Source organism: Platalea leucorodia (assembly GCF_965183815.1).
Source record: "Platalea leucorodia genome assembly, chromosome: 5".
NCBI classification, from domain to species: Eukaryota; Metazoa; Chordata; class Aves; order Pelecaniformes; family Threskiornithidae; genus Platalea; species Platalea leucorodia.
The window spans coordinates 50,766,653-50,790,279 of record NC_138827.1 but is presented as its reverse complement, the minus strand read 5'-3'; the positions used below and the strand labels follow the sequence as shown (position 1 = coordinate 50,790,279).

Below are 23,627 nucleotides of genomic sequence, written 5' to 3'. Positions count from 1 at the left end.
TCTGGGTGTGTCAGATGCACTGAGGGCCTGTAGCAGGAGCTGGGCTCTGGCTGTGTCAGGCCTGCTGGGGGGGCGACAAGGGCCGGTCTTCGAATGACAGTCTCACTAGGGGTGGCTGTGTCAGCCTCATGGGAGTGTGATGCATCAGAGGACAGGGGTGGTCTCAGTGTGTCAGTCACGTTGGGGGTTGAAGCAGGGGTTGGTCCCTGGCTGTATCAGTCACACAGGTGTGCGTCAGAGTCTCAGTCACACTGGGAGAGTGACGAGGCTGGTACCTAACTGTGTCAGTCGCACTGGGGGTGTGACAGGGGTGGTCCCTGCCTGTGTCAGTCACACTGGAGGTGTGATGGGGCGGTCCCTGCCTGTGTCAGTCACACTGGGGGTGTGATGGGGCGGTCCCTGCTGGTGTCAGTCATATTTGGGGTGTGACAGGGGCGGTCCCCAGCTGTGTCAGTCACACTGGGGGTGTGACGGCAGCTGGTCTCCAGATGTCAGTCACGCTGAGGGTGTGACAGGGAATGGTGTCTGGCTGTATCAGTCAAACTGGGGGAATAACAGGGACTGGTGTCTGGGTGTCAGTCACACTGGGGGAGTGACAGGGGCTGGTCCGTGACTGTGTCATTCCCACTAGGGGGGTGAGGGGGGCCAGCCTCTGGCGGTGTCAGTCACGTTGGAGGTGTGACAGGGGAGGTCCCTGGTGGCGTCAGTCACATTGGAGGTGTGACCGGGGAGGTCTCCGGCGGTGTCAGTCACACTGGTGATGTGACAGGAGCATGTCACTCACACAAAGGGTTGTGAGAGGAGCTGGCCTCCAGCTGTGTCAGTCACACTGGAGGCGCGACAGTCACACGGGAGGTGTGACAGGGGCCAGTCTCCCGTTGTGAAAGTCCCGCCGGGGGTGTGACAGGGGCCGGTCTCATGAGGGTGTGACGGGGGCTGATCTCTGGCTGTGTCGGTCACTGGCGGTGCGGCGGGGGCCGGTCTCCGGGCGCGTTGTTCACTGGAGGGTTTGACGGGGGCCGGCCTCGGGGCGGCGGTGGGTTGCGTCGGACCGCCGTTCACGCGCGCAGCGGTTGGTGACGCGAGCGCCGCTGCGGGCGCCGATTGGTGGCGGGAGCTGTCCGTCAGGCCGGGGCGGGGCCACGCCGCGTCATGAGCGAGGGCGGTGTGCTTATCCCCCTCCCCGCAGAGGGTCCCGGCACGACATGGCGGCAGCCGGCCGGGCTGGGCCGTGAGTGCCGCTGCCCTCGCCCGGCGCGGGGGGAACGCCGGGGCCGCCGGGGGGCAGCGCACGGCCCGGCCCGGCCCGGCCCCGCCGCCCACGGTGAGGGGGTGCGGGCGGCGGGGGCTGCTGCGGGGAGGGCCGCTCCGGGCGGCGGGCAGTGTGAGCTTCCCGCCCGCCCACCGCCCTTCTGCCGCGGGAGGAGCGAAGGGCGAGGGGGGAGAGGGCTGGGCAACTCCCCCCGCGGGGTTTTGGGGTGGCTCGCGGGAAGTGCCGTCTTTCGGTCAGAGCTGCTCCTTCAGCTTCTTTTTTTAATCACAAAAGAACTCGCAGAGAGTGTGTGTTTTCCGGGGACACCACTAAAAACGTCCCACTTAGGCTTAATCAGGTACTCCAGTAAAAATCCTTTGTGCTGAATGGTTGTTTGAATAGATTATCAAACGCTTTTCTGAGTCAACCTAGTAATTCAAGAGTTACAATAACAATGAGTACCAATCAAGGGTATGGAGAGGACTGTTCAGCAGGTAGAGATTTCTCCTTTAACTCCTTAACAAGCTTGTGTAGGCATTTTGTGGGTTTTCAAAGCTAAGCATGTATAAAGTGCATGTGCAGATGACAGATACATCTCCTTTAAAACCACAGCCTGTAGGAAGCTGTAGCACATGGATGTCGTTGCATCTGCACTTTCTGTCCTGCACTAGAAGGGTCGCGTTATTGCTTTGCAGACTCCCGTCCAGTCTTGCCTGTCCGGCACTGGAATTGAGCTGTCAGAGTTGAACTGGGGATGTTAGCAAAATCACATAAAGAGTTTTGCATAGAGATTTGTTGGCAATCTAGATCGATACGTGCAAAGGAAGACGCAAATTTGAGAAACAAGAGTGTGCCAGAAAGTTATTACTTGACTAACGTGCTTTTTGCAGTCCTCACCTAGTTTCCTTCTATTAATTGTTCCATGTTCGTTACAGCTTGACTCTAGATTTTATAACTGTATCTGACTTTCGCTGTAGTTAGGACTTGTTTTCTCAATGTTGGTTTCTTCCGAATGCCTTGTTTGTGAGATGCCAGTTGACTGGGACCCAAAGATCTAGAAGATCCTGGCAAGCTTCACAGAAAAAAGCATGTTATGATAACAGGCTGGAGCTGGCTAGAGATAGTGCAATGATTCCTTGCTCCAGGTGATTTGAGAGATGACAGCATCAGAGATCCTGAACTTTCTTTTAATTGCACTCTCAGCAGGGTACCGCTGGAGTTTTGGCTGCTTGCTCTCCCTCTCTGTGGCTGTAGCATGTTGCATGTGGTGTAATCAGCTTTGGTAGGAGAGCACTTGCTGTTGGGTGCTGTGATGGTGTTCTTGCAAAATTCAGTATCTCTAAACAGCTATTGCTAGTCTTTCACCAGAGCTCAGTGTGCTAAAGGGAGCCCATCTTTCCCCCAGGGGGCTCAAAGTTCAATCTTCAGCCAAATATCAGTTAAATCTCTCTGAATTCAGCTCCTACTTAGAAGAAAACTTTTTTTTTTTTGTTTTGTTTTATGTGGAAGATTCTGAAGCTCTCAGATGTTTGAAGTGTTTATGGCAGTCCTAAAACAAAGTAGCCAGATGTCAGGGGAGAAACCTACATGGCCAATAAAAATTCAAATTTGATGGGATGCGATTTTAAACCCTTCATAAAATGTATTAAGCTCCCATTGTGGCAGCAAGCAAGTTAGCACTTTTTAAGCCAATTTAATGGAAACATGGGAGTGTAGAGTCTAATCCTTTAAAAAAAAAAACTTAAAAATTACTCCAAAGCAGATCTAACTGACAAATAGATTACAGATACTCATCTGTCCTGACGGACTCTTCACATTTAAAACACATAAAAGTGAGGTAGCATAAATAAAAAGAAGGATTTAGGATCCTGTGTGTTGGGAATATAAATGTAGGATGGGTACAAAGCACCAATAATGTGATTTTAATAGGAATCATATATTGTAAAAAGATAGGTGTTTCACTTATTTTTCAGCTGCCTTCTCCTTGAGGATTACAGCTTATTTTTTGTGTGTGCTGGAATAACTCAGCAAGGCTGATGGGAAAGGCTTAGAATGCAGAATTTAATGAAATCATATGTTTAAAAATGCAACATATGAAATAGAAGGCAGAGTACATTTTAAATACCTCAGTATTAGGAGAAAAGATTAAAACATGTGGAACTTGATAGAGTTAAGGATATTCATCTGAAGACCAATGTACATGAGATAAGACCCTGAATTTTGTTTTTTATTTTAGGTTAAAAGGGAAACCTTAGTAGAGCGGCCTGCTCTTCATTATCGAAAGCAAGAGGCTAGTTTTGGGACTGTGCTCATGAATTTTATGAATGTGTTGTCACTTTTGTTGGTCTAAGTGATGGGGTGTGTACATGCTGGTAATAAATACCCTGCTGCAGCAGCCCTTTTCTGGCTCATCTCGGACCAACAGCAGAAGACGTGGTGTACTGAATAGAGTTGCCCTGGGTCCTCGATCTAACCCATGAGACACCATTTGGAGTGTTCTGCATTATGTATTACTGCTGAAGTATTTTCAATTAAACTGACATCTCAAATGCTAGCTTTGCCTGGCAGATAATGAAATTCTTATTTCTTTTCCAAGGAGGCTGACATGAAAGAAGCCAACTGTGAAAGGTCACAGGAATTTGTACTGCCTGTCTCCACAATTACTAACAAGTAAGCACTATATGATACCATAGGATGGAGGCAGACTTGGTTTCTGTTAATGACAGTTGTCATGCAGGTGAGGAACACTCAGGTGATTCCAGACAAACCTCAGAAAGGGTGGGCTGCAAAGCCAGCCTGCAGCTGGAGGTGCAGGAAGATTACTCATCACCTTCTAGTCCTGGGTGCATCCTGCTAGACCTTCAGTCCGACAAGAAATCCACATAGAACTGCAGTGCAAAGAAGAGGAGACCTTTGAAACTTACTACCAGAAGCACAATTCAACCAACCCACCAACTTTGGCCTGCAGCGTGAAGATGAGTGTTTAGAATGCTTTTCCTCTGACCAGTCTGAGGAACCTCAAGAAGGGATAAGTGAGGATGATGAAAGCATCATTCTTATTGATGCTTTTGAGGAGGAGGAGGAGGAGGAGGAGAACCTGGAGCCCACCTCTGGAGATGCTTGGATCATTTCCCCCATGAGTCCTATGGGGAAGACTGTTGTTCGCTGGCATTAGGCAGCTGCAAGAGGAAATGCTGCCATTGTATCAGGTTGAAGTCAAAATAGGTGTGTGGTTGTTGCATATGATCAGGACTAGCTGGACTCATCTGGGCATCTATGCTTGTAAGACTGACGTGTTAAATTAGAGCTTTTGTGCGCCTGTGATCTCTCAAGTTACGGTGTTGCTGTCTAGATTATCACCACCCTCTGGTGCTGGTTTTACAGAAGTGTCACTGTTAGGCTGCACAGCCCACTTGGCCAGAACGACTCATCCATCTCTGCTCTCCATACATCCTCTCATGTTTTAACGCATTAGCTGTAATAAACCATGATTTGGATTTTTAAAAAAACGGCCATTTATCATCTGCGCCCCATACAAGCCTGCTTGGCTGTGGAGATATTGGTGCCGTATGTGCTTCTATATTACTTCAGTTTTCCTTAAGAGAACTGATGAAGAAGGGGAGGGTTGTGTGCTTGTCTTCTGTAAGGGAGGTGGAAGGGAAATGTGATTCCATGCATCTTGGTGGAAGAAAGCCTTTACCCTGCCCAGCTACCGCATTGCAGTAAGAAACGTCTAGGAATTTTAAATTCAGAAAAATGATAATAAAAATAATGAAAATCTTCTGAGGTTTTTTTTTCTCCTAGTTTGTGAGAGTTGGGATGACGGTTCTTTCTCTGCAAGGTTCGCCATACTAAGCAGCACGTGGGTTTCTCATGGATTCCAGGACTGTCATTAAAGGAATGTTGCTAACTTATTTTTTAACTGCCTAATATGAAGAAACTGAACGGCCACTTACTGTGTTCTCAGAAGTAGCTCGCTTTTCTGTGTGAAAGGAGTAGGTACGTTTCTTTTCCTCACCCTCAACTCCCAGCAGAGTAGTTTCTGGTTTCGTGTTTATTTTTAGAGAGATCTGTGAGATCACAAAAAAGCAGAACATAGAGCATTTTTATATACCATATTTGCATATTTTGCTAGTAATGTACACTCTTGTTCATTTTTAATTTCAGTTCTGTATTTGCTGTTAATTGTAGAAGCCCATTTCCAAAAGTGAGAGAGTTTTGTTGGGCTGTCCAGTGTGCAACATAACTGGCGTTAAAAGCAGGAGCAATCTCTGCAAGATTACATGGTGATGTTGGAGAGTAGTTTCGGCTGCAGGAAGCGCAGAACTGGTCGGTACGATGACGGGGGGACAGATGCAGAGCACTGAGGGCACTGGGTCAGGGACCACTGGTTGTAGTTGAACAGAAGCTGTTGGGAGCTTCCCAGCGGTGCTCCTGGGGGATCGGACCTTGGGTGACTCCTGTTGAACAGCTGCCTTAATGATGGGAATGTAAAAATGGACATGTGGGAATGCGAACAGGAGGGAGGGCTGCAGAGCCGTGGAAGAATGAGAAGCCTTCCAGAGTGGCGGTAGAGAGATGGTGAAAATTTCTGCTGCAAATTGGTGCGGTATCAGCTGTAAGGGACGGCGGAAAGGAGCCTGAGAAGGCCTACGGACTGGGATTGGGTTTGAAAAAGGCAAATGGGGTCCTAGGATGCGTCAGGCAAAGGACTTCCACTGGGAATAAGGAATTGGTGCGGCTGTGAAAGGCCCTGGTGAGACTTCACTGAAGATACAGAGTGCAGTTCTGGGCGCTCAGGGTGAAGAAACATTCATCCCAGTTGGAAGCGAGGCACCGAAGCCGGGGACAGAGCCTTCCTTGCAAGAGCGGAGCCCGTGGCTTCTGACAGAGCAACGCTTGGGAGCGAATCCAGTCGCCGCCAGTCTCCTGCGGGAAGGCGCGCAGTTACGGCCGTGGGGGAGGAAAAAGAAGAAACAACCGTGAATTGCTGCAGGCTGGAGCTGGGGCCAAGGCTGCGGCGCGCCGGAGCAGAGCGGGGTCGGGAGAGCCTCTCGGCAGGAGCGGGGGGAAGGGCGCCGTCGGCTCTCGGCCAGCGCTGGCCCCACCGGGATGCTCCTCCGCACGCCCCGCTCCCGGCCCCGCCGCCCGCCGCCGCTGCAGTTTGAAACGGGCGCCGGAGCCGGGAGCGGGGGGTCGCGGCCCACCCCGGGCCGGCGCTGCCGGAGCGGGGGCTGGCGCGGCGGGGGCCGCCCGGGTCCCGCCCCGCTGCTGGCAGCCGCCGGCCGCGGCGGGCCCCGCCGCCACTGCGCCGCCGCCAGGGGCTGCGCGTTGGGGCCGGGGCCGGGGCCGGGGCCGCTCCGCCCCGCAGCGCGGGGGGACGGGGGCGGCAGCGGCGTCTGCGGAGCGGGGCGGCCCCTGCCCCACCGGGGGAAAGTCTGGGGTTTCATTCTGCCTGCAGCAAAACCCCATCCTTTTCTTATTTATTTACTTCCTTTTTATTTATTATTTTTAAGCCTTCCTCGTGATTTAACTATTCCCCTCCCCGTGGAAACCGGGCGGGCCTTTGTCAGGGAGTTTTCTTAAGCCAGGCGGTGCCAGCCTCCCTGGAAAAGTTTTTTTCCTTCAACAAAGGAAACGGCAGCTCAGTTACGCGGCTCGGTGCGCTGCGGGAGGTGCTCGGCCCCTTGCAGGAGGTGAGGATTAGTTCCTGTTCTCATGCGCCCGTTATCAAATTAATAGGAACGATCGAAGTTGGGGGGCGACTTGAGCCATTCTGTTCCAGGCAGTGACTAATGAAGACGACTAATTCAGCTTGTTTTCTGTATCACAGCAGAAGAAAGCGCAGCTTGTGTCCCGAATGAAGCTGGCCTTTCGGAGACGTGAATAAGACCTTTCACTTAATGCATATTGCTATAGTGCCTTTATAACTATTTAAACCTAGTAAAACTAAATAGACAAGCTTTATATTTATGTACGCATGGAAATACAGAAATATGTATATTTTTATATACATGTGCTTTTTTTTATATATATATATATATATATATATATATATGTGCTTGTATTCAGAGAAGTCTTAGCCAGGCAAAAGCAGTTAAGAGGAAGTAAAGAAACAGTGAGAATAAAGGGAATATGAAAAGCAGGTGTGAAGGAGAAGGTGGGGGTTGGAAGATCAGCCATGGTATCTGTCAGGATGGGAAAAATGCAATTTCTGAGCTTAGACTAGCAATTCAGTGTGAATGCAGGCTTAAACCAGATGAGTGAAAGGTCCTTGTGGAGCTGCTGTCGACAGAGACTGCTGGGACGAATCTAGAAAACCTCTTGCAAATCCACGCTTTGGCATGGCATAAACGAAAGCATCTTCTTCATAAGAAAGTTTGTGACTCAGACAGGTATTTCTGACCTATTACCATTGCTCTTATTTTCTGCTAGCAAGGCTGGTCTGCAAAGGGAGTTTACCCAGAGAATTTGAAGCTGTTCCCATGGGTCAGCTCTGGAGGATTACTAGCTGTGCTTGGAAGCCTGGGAGGAAGATTAATAAGCTTTCTGGACAGCTCTTTCATGCCTTTCCTTGCATGTGTCTTCTTTGCATGGTGCTAGCTGGTAGTGGCACAGGCACCCCAAATATCCTCAAGACAGTTACAATGATGCTGGTCAGGATGGGAGGCCAAAGGTGCTCCTGAGCTCTCCAGACCCCCCTTCCGTACATTGCTTCTGGTTTTGGCTGTTTGACTGACACAGTTTTTGGGTCTCATTGCGTTACCTAACTAGTTTCTGAAAGAAAACACCTTGTGACTGGTGCTCTTAGTTCATATTTAGTAAGGTAAAAACAAGGATTAAGCATGAATCCTTGGAAAAAGAGCTGTGGTGGGGGCAGCTGTGGTGTAGGACTTTGCCCAAAGTGTTTGCACCCCAGAGTTCTGAAGATTTCTCATCTTTAGGTGTATTTAAAATGGAAATTATCATTTTGTATTTGTAGTGAAGGCTGGAATATGATAGACGATTTAACTTCATTGAACATTGTCTGTATTTTGTATGCTGAATGTATGTTTTCTACATATATAATTGTAGATGATTCTGTTTCTACTACTGCTTAATTAATAGTCTGTCCCATTCTTTTAATCAGAAAAAAATCTTCACTGTGATGACTTTATCTTATGTTAATATCAGAAAAATTGCCGATGAAATGGGTGTTTTATTTTCTAGGGAGGACTGTAAAGAGAGCTAAGAATGAGATGGACTTACCATGAAAGACCTGAAGCCCTCGGTATACACATCATCGAGGAGCTGCAGATGAACGTAGCGTATGCGTCAGAGGATGGATGTGAATGTGGACTGGGACTCTGAGAATAACATTTGTGACACAGGTGAGAAGCATTCAAATTATTCCAGAAAGACCACTAAGCAGGTGGGCCACACATTTAGCCTCCAGAAGGAGGTAGATATGAATTACTCGCAGACATGCAGTCCTCACAACTCTGCTGGACCATCAGGTAAGCAGGAGCTTCCTGCAGAGTTGCAGTGTGAAGACAAAGAAACCTGTGAGACCTACTACCAGAAACGAGGTGAGAGTACAGCTGGGGTATTTGTCCCCTCCAGTACCAACTTTGACCTGCAGTGTGGAGATAAAGATTTAGAGCACTGTTCCTCTGAGCAGTCCAAGAAACCACGGAGAAGACTACATGACGATAATGAAAATACCGTTCTTGCTGATGTGTTTGGTGAGGGCCTGGAGCCTGTCTCTGAGGAAGCTTTGCCATATCGGTGCAAGAAGTGTGGTTCCTCTTTCCAGGGTACGTGCGAGCTGCAGGAACATAAGCGAACTCACCTTGTGGAAAACTCATACCGATGTCCTGTCTGTGCCAAAGAGTTCTTCCGTGCGGCAAATTTGCGAATGCACAAGCTCATTCATTCTAGTGACAGACCACACAAATGTCCAGAGTGTGACAAGGGTTTCATTCGCACGGCTGATGTCTGGAGGCACCTACGCAATGTGCACAAGATAGAGCGCTCCATGGTGATCTTGGGCAATGGCATGGCTAGGAACCCGTGGTCGATAGTGCACCGTAACCAACACACTGTTGAGTACACTGATCAGCCTTGTGCAGAAAACCAAAAGTCTGAGGAAGATGACTATAAACCTTATGCCTGTCCAACGTGCGGCAAAGGTTTCGATAAGCCTAACCTGCTTTCCAAACACAAAGTGATCCACCGACAAGACAAACCCTATAAGTGTCAGGAATGTGGCATGGCATTCGTCCAGCTGCTCAGGCTGAAAAGACACCAGCAGACTCACTCTGGGGAGCGCCCTTTCTATTGCGAGGAGTGCGGAGGGACGTTCACCCGGCTGGCATCGCTCCAGCGCCATCACCGCATCCATACTGGAGAGAAGCCCTACTCTTGTAATTACTGTGGTCATTCCTTCACCGAATCTGGCACCCTACGGAGGCATGAGCGCACACACAAATTGGACAAATCTTAATTCTTAGTTCATTTGTGATTGCGGTCTCCTTGGTTGCCTCTTACCTGAACGAGGCCTGCTCAGTTAGGCTGGAGAAAGCACCCCACTGCATGTGCTCTGGCCAGTCCAGACCCACTTCCCAGCAGTGGCTGATAGGGAACACTACATCACGGGGATCTCTGGAACTTTTACTGGTAGAGATTGAACTCACTAGCTTTAAACTGGCTTTGTATGAAAAAATAACCTAATTACCACTGAGTAATGAAATGTGAGACTTGAGAAGACTGCAGTCACTCACGTGTGCTAGCACTGTCTGAATTTGCTGAACTGACAATGCATCAGCTTGAGCTTTTTGCAAGGATGCACGGGCTATGAGACTTCTCTCTGCAGTCATGGTCACTGGATAAATTGGCCCTGCCCTCTCAAGTGTCATGGCTCTTTAGCACTGGGCTTGGAGATCTGTTGTTGCAGGTCTTTGCTAAGTCAGAACAGTCCAGAGTTGTCCCTCTGTCCCTTCTCTCCTTGTATTCTGCTGAGTTTTTCTTTCCATTACTTTTTTTTTATTTGGAGGGGAAGTATCATGTTGGTTATTTAAAAAAAAAAAAAAACAAAAACAAACAACCACAAAACAGTTCCTTAATAAACTCAACAGTTACCAGCTGTATTTCATAAATGTTTCTGTCTAAGGGAGTACTGATCCCTTACGCACTTTTGTGTGATGAGTTGAATGTCTGTTAATAATGGAAAAAGTTTTATTTTCGCTATGATGGTGCATGTTCTTGGGGTGAGGGATTTGAATACATTTGTGTCTCTGATGGAACCGTGCATTCTAAATCTGTCCAGCTGGGTATTACAGTAGGAAATGTTCGAGAACACAAAATTCAAAGAGCAGAAGACCAAATTTAAGCCACCTTTGCTACTCGTTGCATAGGAATCTTCTTCTTTTAAACGTTTTTACAGAGAAGGAAGCTTCTCATAACAAAATCATGTTTTGTGTTCTGTGACGTGTATGAGTACTACCCAAAGTGTCTGCTAGACTCTTCACTTTGATTTAGATTCAAATGGTTAGTGAAGAAAAATTTCCTTAGAAACTAGCCCTGCGGGCTGTCAGGTACTGCTAAATGCCCCAAGGCTGTAACTTCCAAAGAGGTATGTATTGCTTCAGTTATGGTAGTGGGGTTTTTCACTTTGAAACTTAATAATGACATTTAATCCACTGTTAACTACTGTGGTAGAAGCATCCAGTTTGTCCTTAAGTTGCAGCCCTGATTTCCTTTCCGTGTCAGAAAGCTTTGCTTCCTTCCCCTGCCAGCTGCCGTAATTTCACTAATTTCTTTCTAATGCCTTCTGCCTTTTCAGCAGGAAGTTGTGCAGCAGAGTGAAAGTAAAGCTTCAGGGTAATGTACCTTTGCATTTACTACCAAACTATTTAATGTAACGTACTGATTGTGCCATTTGTTTGCATATTTCACAGAGTAAAAAATGGTGATGGCTGCTCAGCACCTTCCACCCATACAACAGCAGAGCAGGTGTTTTACAGTTGTGGGTACTGTAGTGTTTGTTGTGAGGTCCTTGGTTCAGATCGAGCTGAACCACTGTCCTCAGCAACACTTCAGCTTGATTGTGAATGGGAGGCTAATTCTCCCAGCCTCACTAATGGATCATTTTAGTTTCATTCCTCAAACAAGTCTTCAGATTAGGGAACTGATCGGCATCCCACTTCTTAGGGATGTGTTATGTTGCCTCTGAAATTATGTACTTTTGTTATGCAGATATCTCTGCCAGGATGGCTCTGAACCCTGCACTACAGCTGTGAGTGAGACTTCCCCAAACTCCCCTCTGCAGGTGGTTCCAGTACAGTTTTAGGTTTCTGAAGGGCTTTTGATGGGGCCCCTTAGCAAAGGCTCGGTCTTACCTGAGGGCTGCTTAGCCTCTCTAAGAGGAAGGATCTTTGCATGGAAAAAATCCTTGCTGAAAGGAGATGGTGGGTAAATGATCTGCAGAGAGAGGTCATCAGTTCTTTTCTGTGCAGACTATGCTGTTCAACACAATCTGAAATGACGTGGAGGGAGGGTAGATAGCAAGGTGACAAAGCCATTCCAGAAGCTATCATGCATTAAGTTTCCACCCTCATCTTCCAAACCCATTTTGAAGTTGTCAGCTACAGTCTCCCCTTTTCAGCATCCTGCTTCTCCCTCAGGTATGCGGTGCTCTTGCTGTAGGGGGTTTTAATACCCAATTAAACTGCACCACTATGTGGACCTTTATGTTGTGTGACTGTTCTGCTTAGACAGTTGCAGTAATTGGGAACATCCAGTTATTCTGCTTTTTGGTGTTAGCAGTTGGTGGAATTTGTACCTGTAAGAGCATAGTGGTGGAAGTATTTTGAACAAAGGTCTGTTTAATGGGAAGAGTAAATGGTTGGTGAAATGAAAACTACTAGGCTTAACTAAAACGTTATTAAAAAGATACTTGCCTGGAAGGTTGACTTGCATATAAAGTGCTTGGATGTGTGACAGGAGTAATTAAAGTGTGTGATGGTTTCTGGGAAAAGTGTGTTGAACCCTCTTCAAAGAAACTTCCACTAACTCCTGTGCAAGCTACAGGAAATCCCTTGGAGCTTAATTTAACCCAGAGATCATCACTTCTGCACTTTACATTTTTAATATAAAGCTTTGGAAATCTCTCCCAGGCCCTGACACTCTCACAGTGTCAGTCTGAGTTGCTGGTAGTCTACAACAGACATAGCCAGTCACGATAGCTAGCTGGAACAGGAAGAGTTAGGGAGCAAATATACCTGCTCCACAGCATTGCTTCATTAGAGAGGTTTAGAAGTGTGTGACTTCAGCAGAAGTCGTTTTTCTTTGTTCAGAGTAGCCAGCGTATCTGTTAGCCCATTTGTGTCTGTAGAGGCCACGGAGGAAGCCATTCCCTTTGGTGCTGTGGGGTGCAGAGGACTCATTCACGGGCCCTCACTGCTGGGGCATTACGGGAAGCACTTGGACACAGGCACAGGGCTGAAGCTCTGAGCTAGGCAGGGGATCCTGATTGTGCAGGTACTTTTGATCACCGAGTGGTGTTTGTGAACAGTGGAATGTAGAAATACCCTTTGCTCTGTGCTAATTTTCCTGTCCCCTCACTATATCGCTTCTGCCCAACTCATTTCCACCAGGAAACTGTCCTCAAGGAAATTGTACAGGAAAATTGTCTCAAGACTAAGAAGTCAGAATAGCTCCACCGTTGCGGACTCCTGGTCCTTGCTGACCTGGAATCACCGACCAGTCTTTGGCAGCTATGGTACTATTTTCTTACTTTGTTAACAAAAGTGTTGCATGGTAAATACGCCCATGCTTGTGGCGTGTAGATACAGTACCTTGCACAAAGGAAAAGCTACTACTGTACAGTCTTTCTGCTTCTCTGCATACCATCATCCTCCTCTTACACTGTTTGCCTTCTCCCGGCATGGAGGAGTCTGAAGCAGGAGTCTTTGATGTAAACAGGGAGCACTAAGCAATCCATCATTTGTCAATTAATCTGAGCAATGGGCATTGAAATTTCTGGAGTAGGCAGCTTTTATTTAAAGTGAGGCTTCATCATATGATGATCTGCCTCTGATCTTGTAAAGTTTCTGTTGGCATAAGGAGCCCCCATTGTGGTTTTCCTACTTACAGACTGAAAATGAGCGGGGGCTGAGATCTCACCAACAGAATGGCAGATGAATAGCATTTCACTAGGGTAACTTACTGGAAGTACAAAGGAAAACAATGTTTTTATTTTGCTGTTCCCAGTTGTGTCTGATGCTTTGAGAAGTTAAAAAATTGTGGGCTTGTGCAAGGTTAGAGTCATCTTAAAAGAGCAACCACTGAATGGGAGCTAGCCTGTGAAGCAGGTAATACAGGCCTCTGCACCAGAGTGCATCCCACCTGTAAATTCACTGTAGGACGGCTGTGCTGCTGAACTGCCCCCTACTATGTGGGAATGTTGTTCTCCAGAGGAGGGTATGCTCAAATGAATGTGCTCGTGCAGTTCATATAATGGCTTTCCTCTTGTTTATCTGCTAGAAGAAAACATCAGAGCTATCAACTCCTTTTCTCATTAAGGGTTTTATCTTAATTGTTGCTTACGTGCTCCAAATCTCAAAGCAGGAGTAGTCATTTGTTCTCAGCAGGTCTGTTTCTGTACAAGCTACCAGCATACATCTTGTTGGCTGCGAGGGCCACTGAAGGAATAGGTCCCTGGGCTCAGAGCCATGCACAGGTAACAGGAAGGTAGCCTAGCTGCCAGCTTGCCATTTAACAGCTATTCCAAATAACTACCTGACATGTTTTAAAAAGAATCATCTTCCTTGATGCAAGGATATTCTTTGTTGAGTGTGGTACATTTTACCCCAAAAGAGTCAGCATGTTTTGCTGGCCTGCTTGCCCAGCCTCTTTTTCTGCTTGAAAGACGTTGCGCTAATTTTCTTCTTCCTCAATACCTTGACCGTTGCCATTGCTGCTGAAAATACTGCTGGTGGTATTGGCAGGAATGGGTTAGTGGCTTCGGTGGGTTCTTCCGGATTGCCTGGTGGACTGACAGCAGTTTAGAAAGACGAGTTACTAAAACCTGAGGTGTCAGCGGTTGTTATAAAACTAAAGGATTTGGTCTGAAGACTTTTGCTTGGTAAGTGGTGTGAGTGATGGATGACTTGTTTTCATTGTTTGGGAAAGGGAATTGGGAGAAGGTATGATACAGCATTCAGTCTCCCAGACCCCAAGATTAAAGTGTGATCTAACTGATGTTCCTTGTGGGACCTCTTAGGAAGATTGCTAGTATGTGTCTTGGTACTTGCATTTAAGAAGCCCTTGGACCAGTTGTTAGCTGGATTTCTTATTTATACCTTACTTGTTTAAAAAGAAGATAAACTCACTTGTAGAACTCTGTCTGCTGACTGTGCAAAATGGTTTGCCCCAGAAGTGTGAAAAAAAGAAAGCATTGACTTTTGCATTGAGAAGAGTCTGTACTCTGTAACGTGGGTCAGTGCAGCCCCACAGAAGTATTTCTGCTGGCACAGTGTTATATATGCTGGATGAAAGCTGACCTTGCCAGAAAGCACAGCTGTGCTGGAGCGCTGTGGGAAGATCTGGGCACTTACACCACACTGCCTCTGCTGCTGGCACCAAATCCAGGAGACTGGGGATGTTTTTCACCTTGTGCAGCGCGCTTTGGGAGGTGCTTCCTTCCCAGAGAGTGGGGAGGTTGGGGGCTGCGTTTCCTGCGTACAGAGAGATGATTATCTGGTCTTGTCTTCACCTGTGCATCAGTTCCCGATTACAGCACAGCAGCGTGCGAGCATGACAGAAATGCAGTATGTGGAGAAGGCTGAGGTCTGTGTTTGTGACTGTGGTCCCACAGGTGCAACCCCTGCTGAGACAAGGCTGCCTGCACACTCACCACGAATCCTCCCACCTGCCTTTGCTTCTCACCTACCAAACCTTACCCCTAGGGATGCCTGCAGGCTTGGGTTGAGGTACAGGAAGACATCTGTGAGTAGTTGCAAGACCTCATGTCCTGCTTCACTTCTGGACGTACAGATGCACGGTCTTTGCATACAGTAAGAGACACTGAAATACGCCATGCATCTGTACAAATACCTGCATTTGCTCAAGACCACAGCAGCACGAGTGAGCTAAAAGCACAAGAGATTTTCTTTTAGACTGTTCATGGCATATATGAGTAGGTATAGAGTATTTATTTCCAGTGTATTCACTTGAGATATAACAGCAGCTTTTAAATAGCTCTAGAACTGGGTAGTTCATGTAAGCATAAAGAACATCCCCCATTTTAAGTACATTATTTCCTTTCCTATTATACTATGACACAGCATCCAGTTTGTAATGATCAGACAGTAATTGCTGCAGGAGTGAAAAAATAAAGCTAGGCTCCCCCCGCCTGGACAGTCCTTGGCAGCTACAACACTATTACAATACAAGCACATTTATTATAAGCACTTTTATATATCATCATTTACGGATGTATTTACATGCCTTCAATAGCACTGCATGGCCAGGTGGTCTGGGACCAGGGCTCAGCTCTCCAGCGCGTTTTTACCACCATGAAGGGCAGAATAAGAAATCCAGAAGCAACATCCAAGCAATGCGGGACATCCTCCCAAAGTGCAGGGGTGTAATGAGTGCAGCAACGTTGTTGTAAAGGTCTGACCCACTAAGACGGCAAGTGAAAGACCTCTGCTCCTCTGCAAACTGGAAACAAGGACAGCTCTCTTTTTGAATGTGCTGCCTCAAACTGATGTGATTTCTTGCTGCTGTTGAGAAGGAAGATAGCCAACTCTGAGTGAGGAAAGGCCCAGCTTGATCTGTTTTATTCATACTCTCAAAAGGGGGAAGCAATTTTGGGGGGCTTCCAGCAATTTCCAGTGTAGAGCCTTGCTGAGTGCATTGTGCGCTCGCCTGTCTTTTGACCGACTTCCTTTTCATTTCACAGTTTGCTATCATTGCTTTTTTCCTTCTCTCGTCAGGAAACACCCTTGAGGAAGAGTTTTAAGTGACTTTTCTGTCTTGTCTTGTAAAGATTTTGCTGGCTGACTGTGTACAGACCTATAAAACATGACCACCACCCCTGGCAGTAGAAATAATAGAGTCGGCCTCGCATGCACCTTCCTTATTCTTCCAGACTGGTTCTCAAACCCTTCCTGGAAGAGCTTGCATGCAGGAGGTTGGACAGGCTGAAGGACTTTGGAGCAGCACACACCTGCTATGGTTCTGGGCTACATCCCTCACCTGCTCATGTTGTGGGCGAAGGGGATGCTTGTCCTAAAACCACGCAGAGCCCTGTTCTCCCTTCCAGAAGATCAGTGCTAAATGTCAGCCCAGGGTATACTCAGCCTCGCTTTGCATGAGAGAGACTAAAATCCGGGGATACTCCGACTTGGGAAACATCAGAAACTTTCCCATACTGTTGTAGTCTCCTGCAAATGAACCTGGCTTTGGGGCGGTATTGCAGGAGGGGTGGAAGGAAGGGCCAGAGGCAGGAGTGCCCTTGGGTGATGGGCTGAAGCGTAAGCCAAGCACACAGCTGCTGGAGGTAATGATCAGGGCAAGGATGACTTGGGGTTGTGTCAAGAAGCATGAGGTTCATGTGAAGAGTGTTCTGGGACTCGGATCCTGACCAGGCTGGCATCTTGCTGCAATGAAGAGGTCGGCAAGGCACATCTGCTGTGTTCCCTGGCCATTCCTTGTCTTTCAGGCCCACGTCTGGCCCCATGGGGCGCTCAGGCCGGGGGTGACTCTTCCTTCCTGAGTACTGTGTTGCCAAAGTAGCTGCAGATGCCTCTGCAGCGATTCACAGAGTTTTGAAAAACAGCTGGGAAGTCCCTTTCCAGAGGTGGCCAGCTGAGCTCTGGGGAGGAGCAGGCAGCATAAGTTCTACCTACATGAGGATGCTCCAAGGTGGATTCCCATCCAGAGGACCACTTTCCCTGCCTGAGAGGCTCAGATGCAGCTCGTACACCAGTGTAACTGCTGGGGAAGCAAATGATGCTGGACAGTAAGAGACAGCAAGGGATGGGACTGCAAGTCCCATCATGGAGCTGCTCCCGGGCAGTTGCTGGAAAGACCTTTCAGGCAAGTGCTGTAAACCAGGAAATGAAGCTCGGAGCTCTTCATGTGAATAACTTGAGCAGGGGGATCTGGCTGGCAAAATGTTGTTTGTCACCAAGTGAGGCTGGATAAACCGGATACCAACCACTAAATATCTCTGCCGTCATTTGGAAAACCCTTGGGTTCTAGCATTTAGGGACGCAGCAATAACTAGCAATTAATTGTCAAGAAAGAGAGAGGAAAAAAAAAGCCAAAAATGCTTCTTGCCCTTTTGTTCTTCACTATAGACGGGTGAGAACAGGATGTTCCCAGCAATAACTTTTAATTATTTCACCACTGCACATCTCTCTTACAGTGCAAGTTAGAAATGTCAGCTGAGGCAATTAAAAGAAAATTAAACTATCAGGTACCTGAGAAAAGCCATTTTTACCAACTGTCTAGTCCCTGTTCTTGGTCTCAGAAAACAGCTTATTGCTGTAGAAACAGTGCACTTCTGCTTCAGAAAGGCGCTCTCCTGGGAGGAGAGTGAGGGGTGCAAATATTTTGCCTGTAATTACTGTATCCAGTATACTCTGCGTGAAAGGAAAGGGTTGCTTTTTGCAGCACTCATCTCAGTGGCAGCATAGGAGGGTTTGGGCTTCAGTTTGGTTTTCTTTGCCCATTTCCATGTGGAATTTAAACCCGGTATGTACTTGCTTAACCCATGCGGGTGTTGGGGTTTTCACCGTCCGTGAAACACGTGCAGCGCCTTTGCACGGCCAGGGCAGGGCGCTCAGCCTTGCCAGGGGCAGGAAGATGGATCCCATGCCAGCCAAGCTGGGATCCTCTTTTCCTGGAGGGAGTGCACTCAGAAATAAGTAATGCATGAGTGACTGAGCTCTGTCTCTTTCCCCTGTGCTTGGGCAACTGGTTTTTCATTGACTGCCTCCTCCTTCCCCAACAGCCGTGTGCCAGGGGCCCTGTGGTGTGCAAGGGCACTCGCAGCCCCAGATGTGGTTTTCCCCTGGCCATGCCGGGGAGGCCAGGGCTCCTCTCACCATGCCAGGAGATACCGCGGTCCACGCAGAGGGGCTCTTGGGTTTGGTGGGGTGCCGTGGGGAAAGCCGTCGGGGTGCCGTGCCAGTGCAGGGGCCACTGCGGAGCTGTTGGTGCCACTTGAGGGTGGCCGCATGGGCGAAGTGGGGGCAGGCGAAGGGCCACTTGCTGGTGTGGACCCGCTGGTGCTCCACCATCCAGCTGGCCATGGCAAAGGCCTTCCCGCAGCTGGGGCAATGGAATGGCGTGGCCCCTAAATGTGCCCGCTGATGGTGGAGCAGAGAGAGGGGCTTGTTGAAGCTGTGCCCGCAGTTGGGGCAGGGGGAGGGCTTGTCGTGGTGCACATTGCGCTGGTGCTCGCGGAGGTTGGAGGAGCAGGCGAAGGCCTTCCTGCAGTTGGCGCAGCCGTAGGGCCTCTCACCCATGTGGGTGTGAATGTGCTTGTGGCAGTCCGAGGACCAGGTGTGGGTTTGGGCGCAGAAGGGGCAGTTGTAGGGCCGCTTGCCTGTGTGCAGGCAGCGGTGCTGCTGCAGCATGCCCTGGTGCAAGTAGGCTTTGCCGCAGAGCTCGCAGGCGTAGGGCTTGGCCCCACTGTGTGTTTCTTAGTGGCTCAGCAGGTTGCTGGACTTCTTGAAGGACTACCTGCACTGTGAGCACTAGTAAGGACGCTCCTCCAAGGTGGACCCCTGCAGACCCCCTGGCTCGATGGCCTCTGTGCTGGCAAGAGCTGGTGCTCACCAAGTGACGTGGCTGGAGCAGCCATCTCTGGACTCCTCCCCGGAGTTGCTCCCCAGGGTCACTGTGGTGTCCTCAGCACCGCAGGGCCCAGTGGCCCTGCTGTCCATCCGGGATGGGTGCTGCTGGCACAGGGGTTTCCCCATGGCTGGGCTTGCAACCCAGGGCATGAAGGCTCACCAGCAGCTTCAGCTTCCTGGCCACACCGTTAGTGTTGATGACGGTGAAGGTTTTGTAGAAGACCTCACCTTCCTGGCACAGAGGGTCCCCAGGCATGTCCTCCCTTGGGCCATTCTCTGGACGGATGTGGTTGCTCTCCTTGGTTTCCTCCTCCTCAGCATTGCTGTCACCCTTCTCTCCAAGCGGTGCACTTCGGACCCCCTTCCTCTCCTCCAGGCTGCCACAGGGGTACTCCAGGTCCAGGCATTAGGGGCACTTCAGGCTTGCCATGCTCCTCGCCTGCATCTGGCATGAACTTCTCTAAGGCTCCTCCACCCCTGCAGCCATTGCTGTAGGGGACCTGGATTTTGGAGCCGGAAGGGGACAGGCGTGAGGAGCAGAAAGCAACCAGGCAGCTGTTTCTTAATGTATAGCTGGTTTTGTCTTTGGTCATGTTGACTTATGCTTAGATCTCATCTGCTTTTTCCTTATTCTTGTGGCTACAATGCTTATTTGAAAGCATGGATTTTTTTTTATTTTCTGCACTTTCTTAACTATTTTTCTGCTTTTTAAAATACAGAACCACCAGGAAACAAAACACAGATCCGGTGGCTGTTTCTCTTGACGGCTAAGGAGCTCACATGTTAAAATGCCAGGTGAGCAGTAGCTGCTTCTCCTGTTTCTGGAGTGCCCAGCAGAGAAAAGAGCTCTATGTTAATGCAGAATCATGCAGTATAAAAAAAATATGATCTTAATAAAGGTCACCTGGCCACACAGAGCATTTCCAGAGAAATAAAAATGGCAAGAGTGTGATAAACCAAGGACATGTTCTTGGAGCTGTGAGGGTGAAGGTGGGAAAGCTGCCTGAGAGGCCCTCTGGGCTGGCTCAGCAGAGCAGACGCCCTGTGTGCTGCCGACAGTGGATGTGGGCAAGCCAAGCTGCCTCCTGCCTTAGGCACAGAAGGAGCACTGCAACCACATTTCTACACCCCTTTTTTATGTAGAATGTTTAAAGAGAATTAAAATCATACCCTGACCACAAGCCAGATGCAGCCAGCAACCAGTGGTTTTGCTGTTTATAGGACATGCAGTGCTGAGGAGGGGAGGTTAGGCCCGTGACAGTTTAATTTTCACCAGTGCTCTTTGCAGTTTTGCAGGCGGGTCAGCAGTCTCTGCCCTGCTCTCATGTCCACGTGTAAAATGGCTGGAGGAGCTCATGCTGCGTGAGGGGTCTGAAGAGCAACATGCATCTGCTCCCCATGCTGTGGCGAGGCCAGGGAGGCCTGGGGAGGAGGGCATCTGAGCAATTGCTTCTCAGGAAGGCAAACCCCAGCAAAGAAAGGGAGAAGCCCCATTCCTCTCGCTGACGAGAGGTGTGGTGAATTCCTCTTTGGATGCCAATTTACTAGTATCCCCCAGCACCCTTGTTCAGAGGCTGCTGGATAGTTTGAAGCTAGCTGGCTGAGCCTGAGCAAGACTGCTGCTGACAGAGACAGCTCTTGCGAGTATTGGGAAATGCTAACGCTGCTTTTATCTATTCCCTTGCTCCCCAAGGACAAAGCTATGGACAGTTGTGTGCGGGCTGTCCAGCCTGCTGCAGCCTGCTGCTGCAGAGAGGTGGAAGAGCACCTGCAGGAAAAGCCGCTCACACACACCGCGAGGGCGAACCTGTTTCCCCGAAGCAGCTTTCCAAACACAATAATCCGCTCTTGGTCTACCAGGTGATGCTGGGGTGTTTGGAGGTTTCATTGCAGAAGGGGACAGGCCCTGGCGGCCTCTTGCCTGTGCCCTCTCTGGGTTCTCCCACCCGTGTTGCTTCCCACCACCCTCAGGCCTGCCTGCCTCCCCCCAGCTCCATCTGCAGAGCCTTACCTTGATGGGGGAGCATGGCAGGGCAGCCGGCCCCGGTAGGAGCAGCCCCCCGAGCCCTTGTGTGAGAGAGGAGGGGGGCTGGTGCAGAGCATCCCATGCAAGTGTGCCGGTGTCTGGCTCAGCCTTTTGTGCCCAGCGGAGCAACTGCAGAGCCTCCGCAGGTGGGGCCTCTTTCCTCGCCCCAGCCTTGCTGCCTTCATCACAGAGAGCAGCCTGGGAAATGCAGCAGGGCTGCCCTGCCTCAGCCCTTCCCCTCTTCCCCTCCCCGCCAGCAATGGAGAGCACTAGCCACCCACTCGAGTTGTGCCTCCCACCGCACCTACTAGGAGGCTTTTGTCTGCTCCTGGCTTTTAAATGCTGTTTCCCCTTCCGCTGGAGGGAGCCCCAGCACCAGTAGCGCTCGCTGGGTGCTTTTCCCCCGCCTCCCTCCCAGGACTTCATGCTGTGACCTCCAACTCATCTCTGGTGTGTTGTGCTAAATCCCTGCTTTTCTTCCCCTTCAAGATGTGTCACCCTCTGGTTGTTCTTTGGCTCCACAAGTCCCACGGGTATGTTTCTGCCTCTCCCCAGTGTGGGAGCTTTCCTGCAGGGATATTTTCTCCCTGCTTTTCTTACTGCCTGTCTTGCACACGCTGCTTAGCTTTCCCTTCCTCGCAGCAGGAATTTCTATCTCCTCTCTGGCACTGGAATCAAACTTTTCTCCTTGTTTTGAGCTGACTCACTTTGTAGGCAATCTCAGCTCAGAGGACTCTGCCTACAGTTGTTTTATTTGGGATTAGCAGAAGCAGATGGGCTTTGCTGCTTGCACCTGGAGAGGGAACAGCCCCCTGCATCAGCACAGCCAAAAGGGCAGTAAATTGCAGAGTAGGGAAGGGAGAAGTCGGGGAAAGATGAGACCAGTTCGAGCTCGTGTTCCCATCTTGCATCATGAACACTGCCACCTGCCTCCAGGCCCATGTTGTGTGTCACAACTACCATATTTTTTGCAGCTTATCTTTTTTACTACATGCAGGATCTTTACTGTGTGCAGGATCGTTCCCTTGAATCCCAAAGACAGCCACAAAGACAGGATGGCCTTCGCAATGAGAGAAAGAAACAAAACCCCTAAACATCCTGGGAACAGGTAGTATCACAACAAAAACACTACAGAGCAGCCTTGAGTCCTGCACTGCTGATCAGGGCTTTGCAGGTGCAAGTACAGGAACATGATCCTGCTTTCAGGAACTGTGGAAACACATGGGGAGGGGTGGTTACCCCCAGGCTGCACTTGGAGCATCTTGAAGATGGTCCAGAGCACAGTACCACTCATCAGGTGGACGTGTGACAAAGCCATCGCCATCCCACTGCCTGCTCCCCAGGTGCTCATTTCCTCTGGTTTTCGTCTCTTGGACACCTTGCGTGCAGTAAACGAGAGCATGTGTCTCGGAGATGGCTCTAGATCCAAGAACTCAAAGGAATTAATGTTGTGGCGCCCACAGGAAACCAGAGACATGCAACGCTGTGGAGTTGGAGCCGACTGGGCCATGAGGTTGCTGCTGAGTGATGGCGTATGTGAGCATGTGTGAGCAGGCTGCTTCAGCAGGGCACTGTTGTTCCCCTAGGGGCTGAAACCATTATTTATTGCAGGGATGTGATATAAATGAACTGGCTTCCCAAAAAGTATTCTCCATATGTTAGCATCCCTGCTCCCAGTAGTCTGAAATCCTCCTCCCAATAGCTTTATTCCCACACTCCTTCCCATGTAGCTTCCTGTTGCACTTGAGCAAACCACACCATATCAGCAAAAAGCATTTGCTTGGTCTTGGCAGCATCTCCGTAAAGCAGAGGGGTTTAGCTTGCGTTGGGGAATAGTGTTAAGACTTGAACCTGTGGGGAAACTGTCACTGAGCACAAGCTGGGGATGGTCTGAAAACAGAGGGCAAGAGAAAGTCATGGGAAGAGATCTGCAGAGGCTGGAGGCAGGTTCAGCTGATTACGCGAGAGGTGCATCCTCACTGGGGCCAGCTGAAGCCCGTTTCCAAGCTACAAAGAGAGCAGGGACCAGGGCTAGAGCTCCCACTCTAACACAGTTTGCCAAAAGCAGTGCCAGGCTGGTATGGTCCCATGGTGACCCTGGCATTGCTGGTTCCCCTCCAGCCATGCTGGGTGTTTTGGGGTGTCTGGGGGGGAGTCTGTCCCCATGCACAGCTCTTTCCTTGCCCAGGGCAGGCGTGCTGCTATGACCAGCCTGAAAGAAAAAGAAATCTTGCAGAAGAAAAAGGTAATTTTGATGAATATCACTCCCCCCTTCAGACTCTTGAAATAGTGGATAAATGTTGTCAGGAAAAAATACAACAAACTGTCCTCCCTGCTCAGGTCTGTGAATAACGTGTTCTCCCGGGCTGGTTTCTTACTGCAGCAGAGCTCTGTGCTGAAGAGGCAGCCAAAAAAAGACTTATTAGATGCCATGTACTAAGAAAGCACAAAGTCATACAACCTGGGTGAGAAAATGGTGATTTAAGAAGGAAAAGAT

At 49.3% G+C, this 23,627-nt stretch overlaps 1 protein-coding gene across 2 annotated transcripts; it reads left to right on the top strand.

Annotated features, from left to right (window-relative positions):
* The first annotated feature begins 1,284 nt into the window (after positions 1-1,284).
* On the top strand, positions 1,285-10,079 carry LOC309590967 (uncharacterized protein). Of its 2 annotated transcripts, none has more exons than XM_082312575.1 (2): positions 1,285-1,324; positions 8,462-10,079. In XM_082312575.1, exon 2 carries the CDS (start codon positions 8,562-8,564, stop codon positions 9,735-9,737), a length of 1,176 nt encoding a protein of 391 aa, XP_082168701.1. In that variant the 5' UTR covers positions 1,285-1,324; positions 8,462-8,561; the 3' UTR covers positions 9,738-10,079. The 2 variants fall into 2 exon arrangements, with proteins under 2 accessions (XP_082168701.1, XP_082168700.1); XM_082312574.1 differs by lacking the exon at positions 1,285-1,324 and adding an exon at positions 7,410-7,647.
* Positions 10,080-23,627: the final 13,548 nt, after the last annotated feature.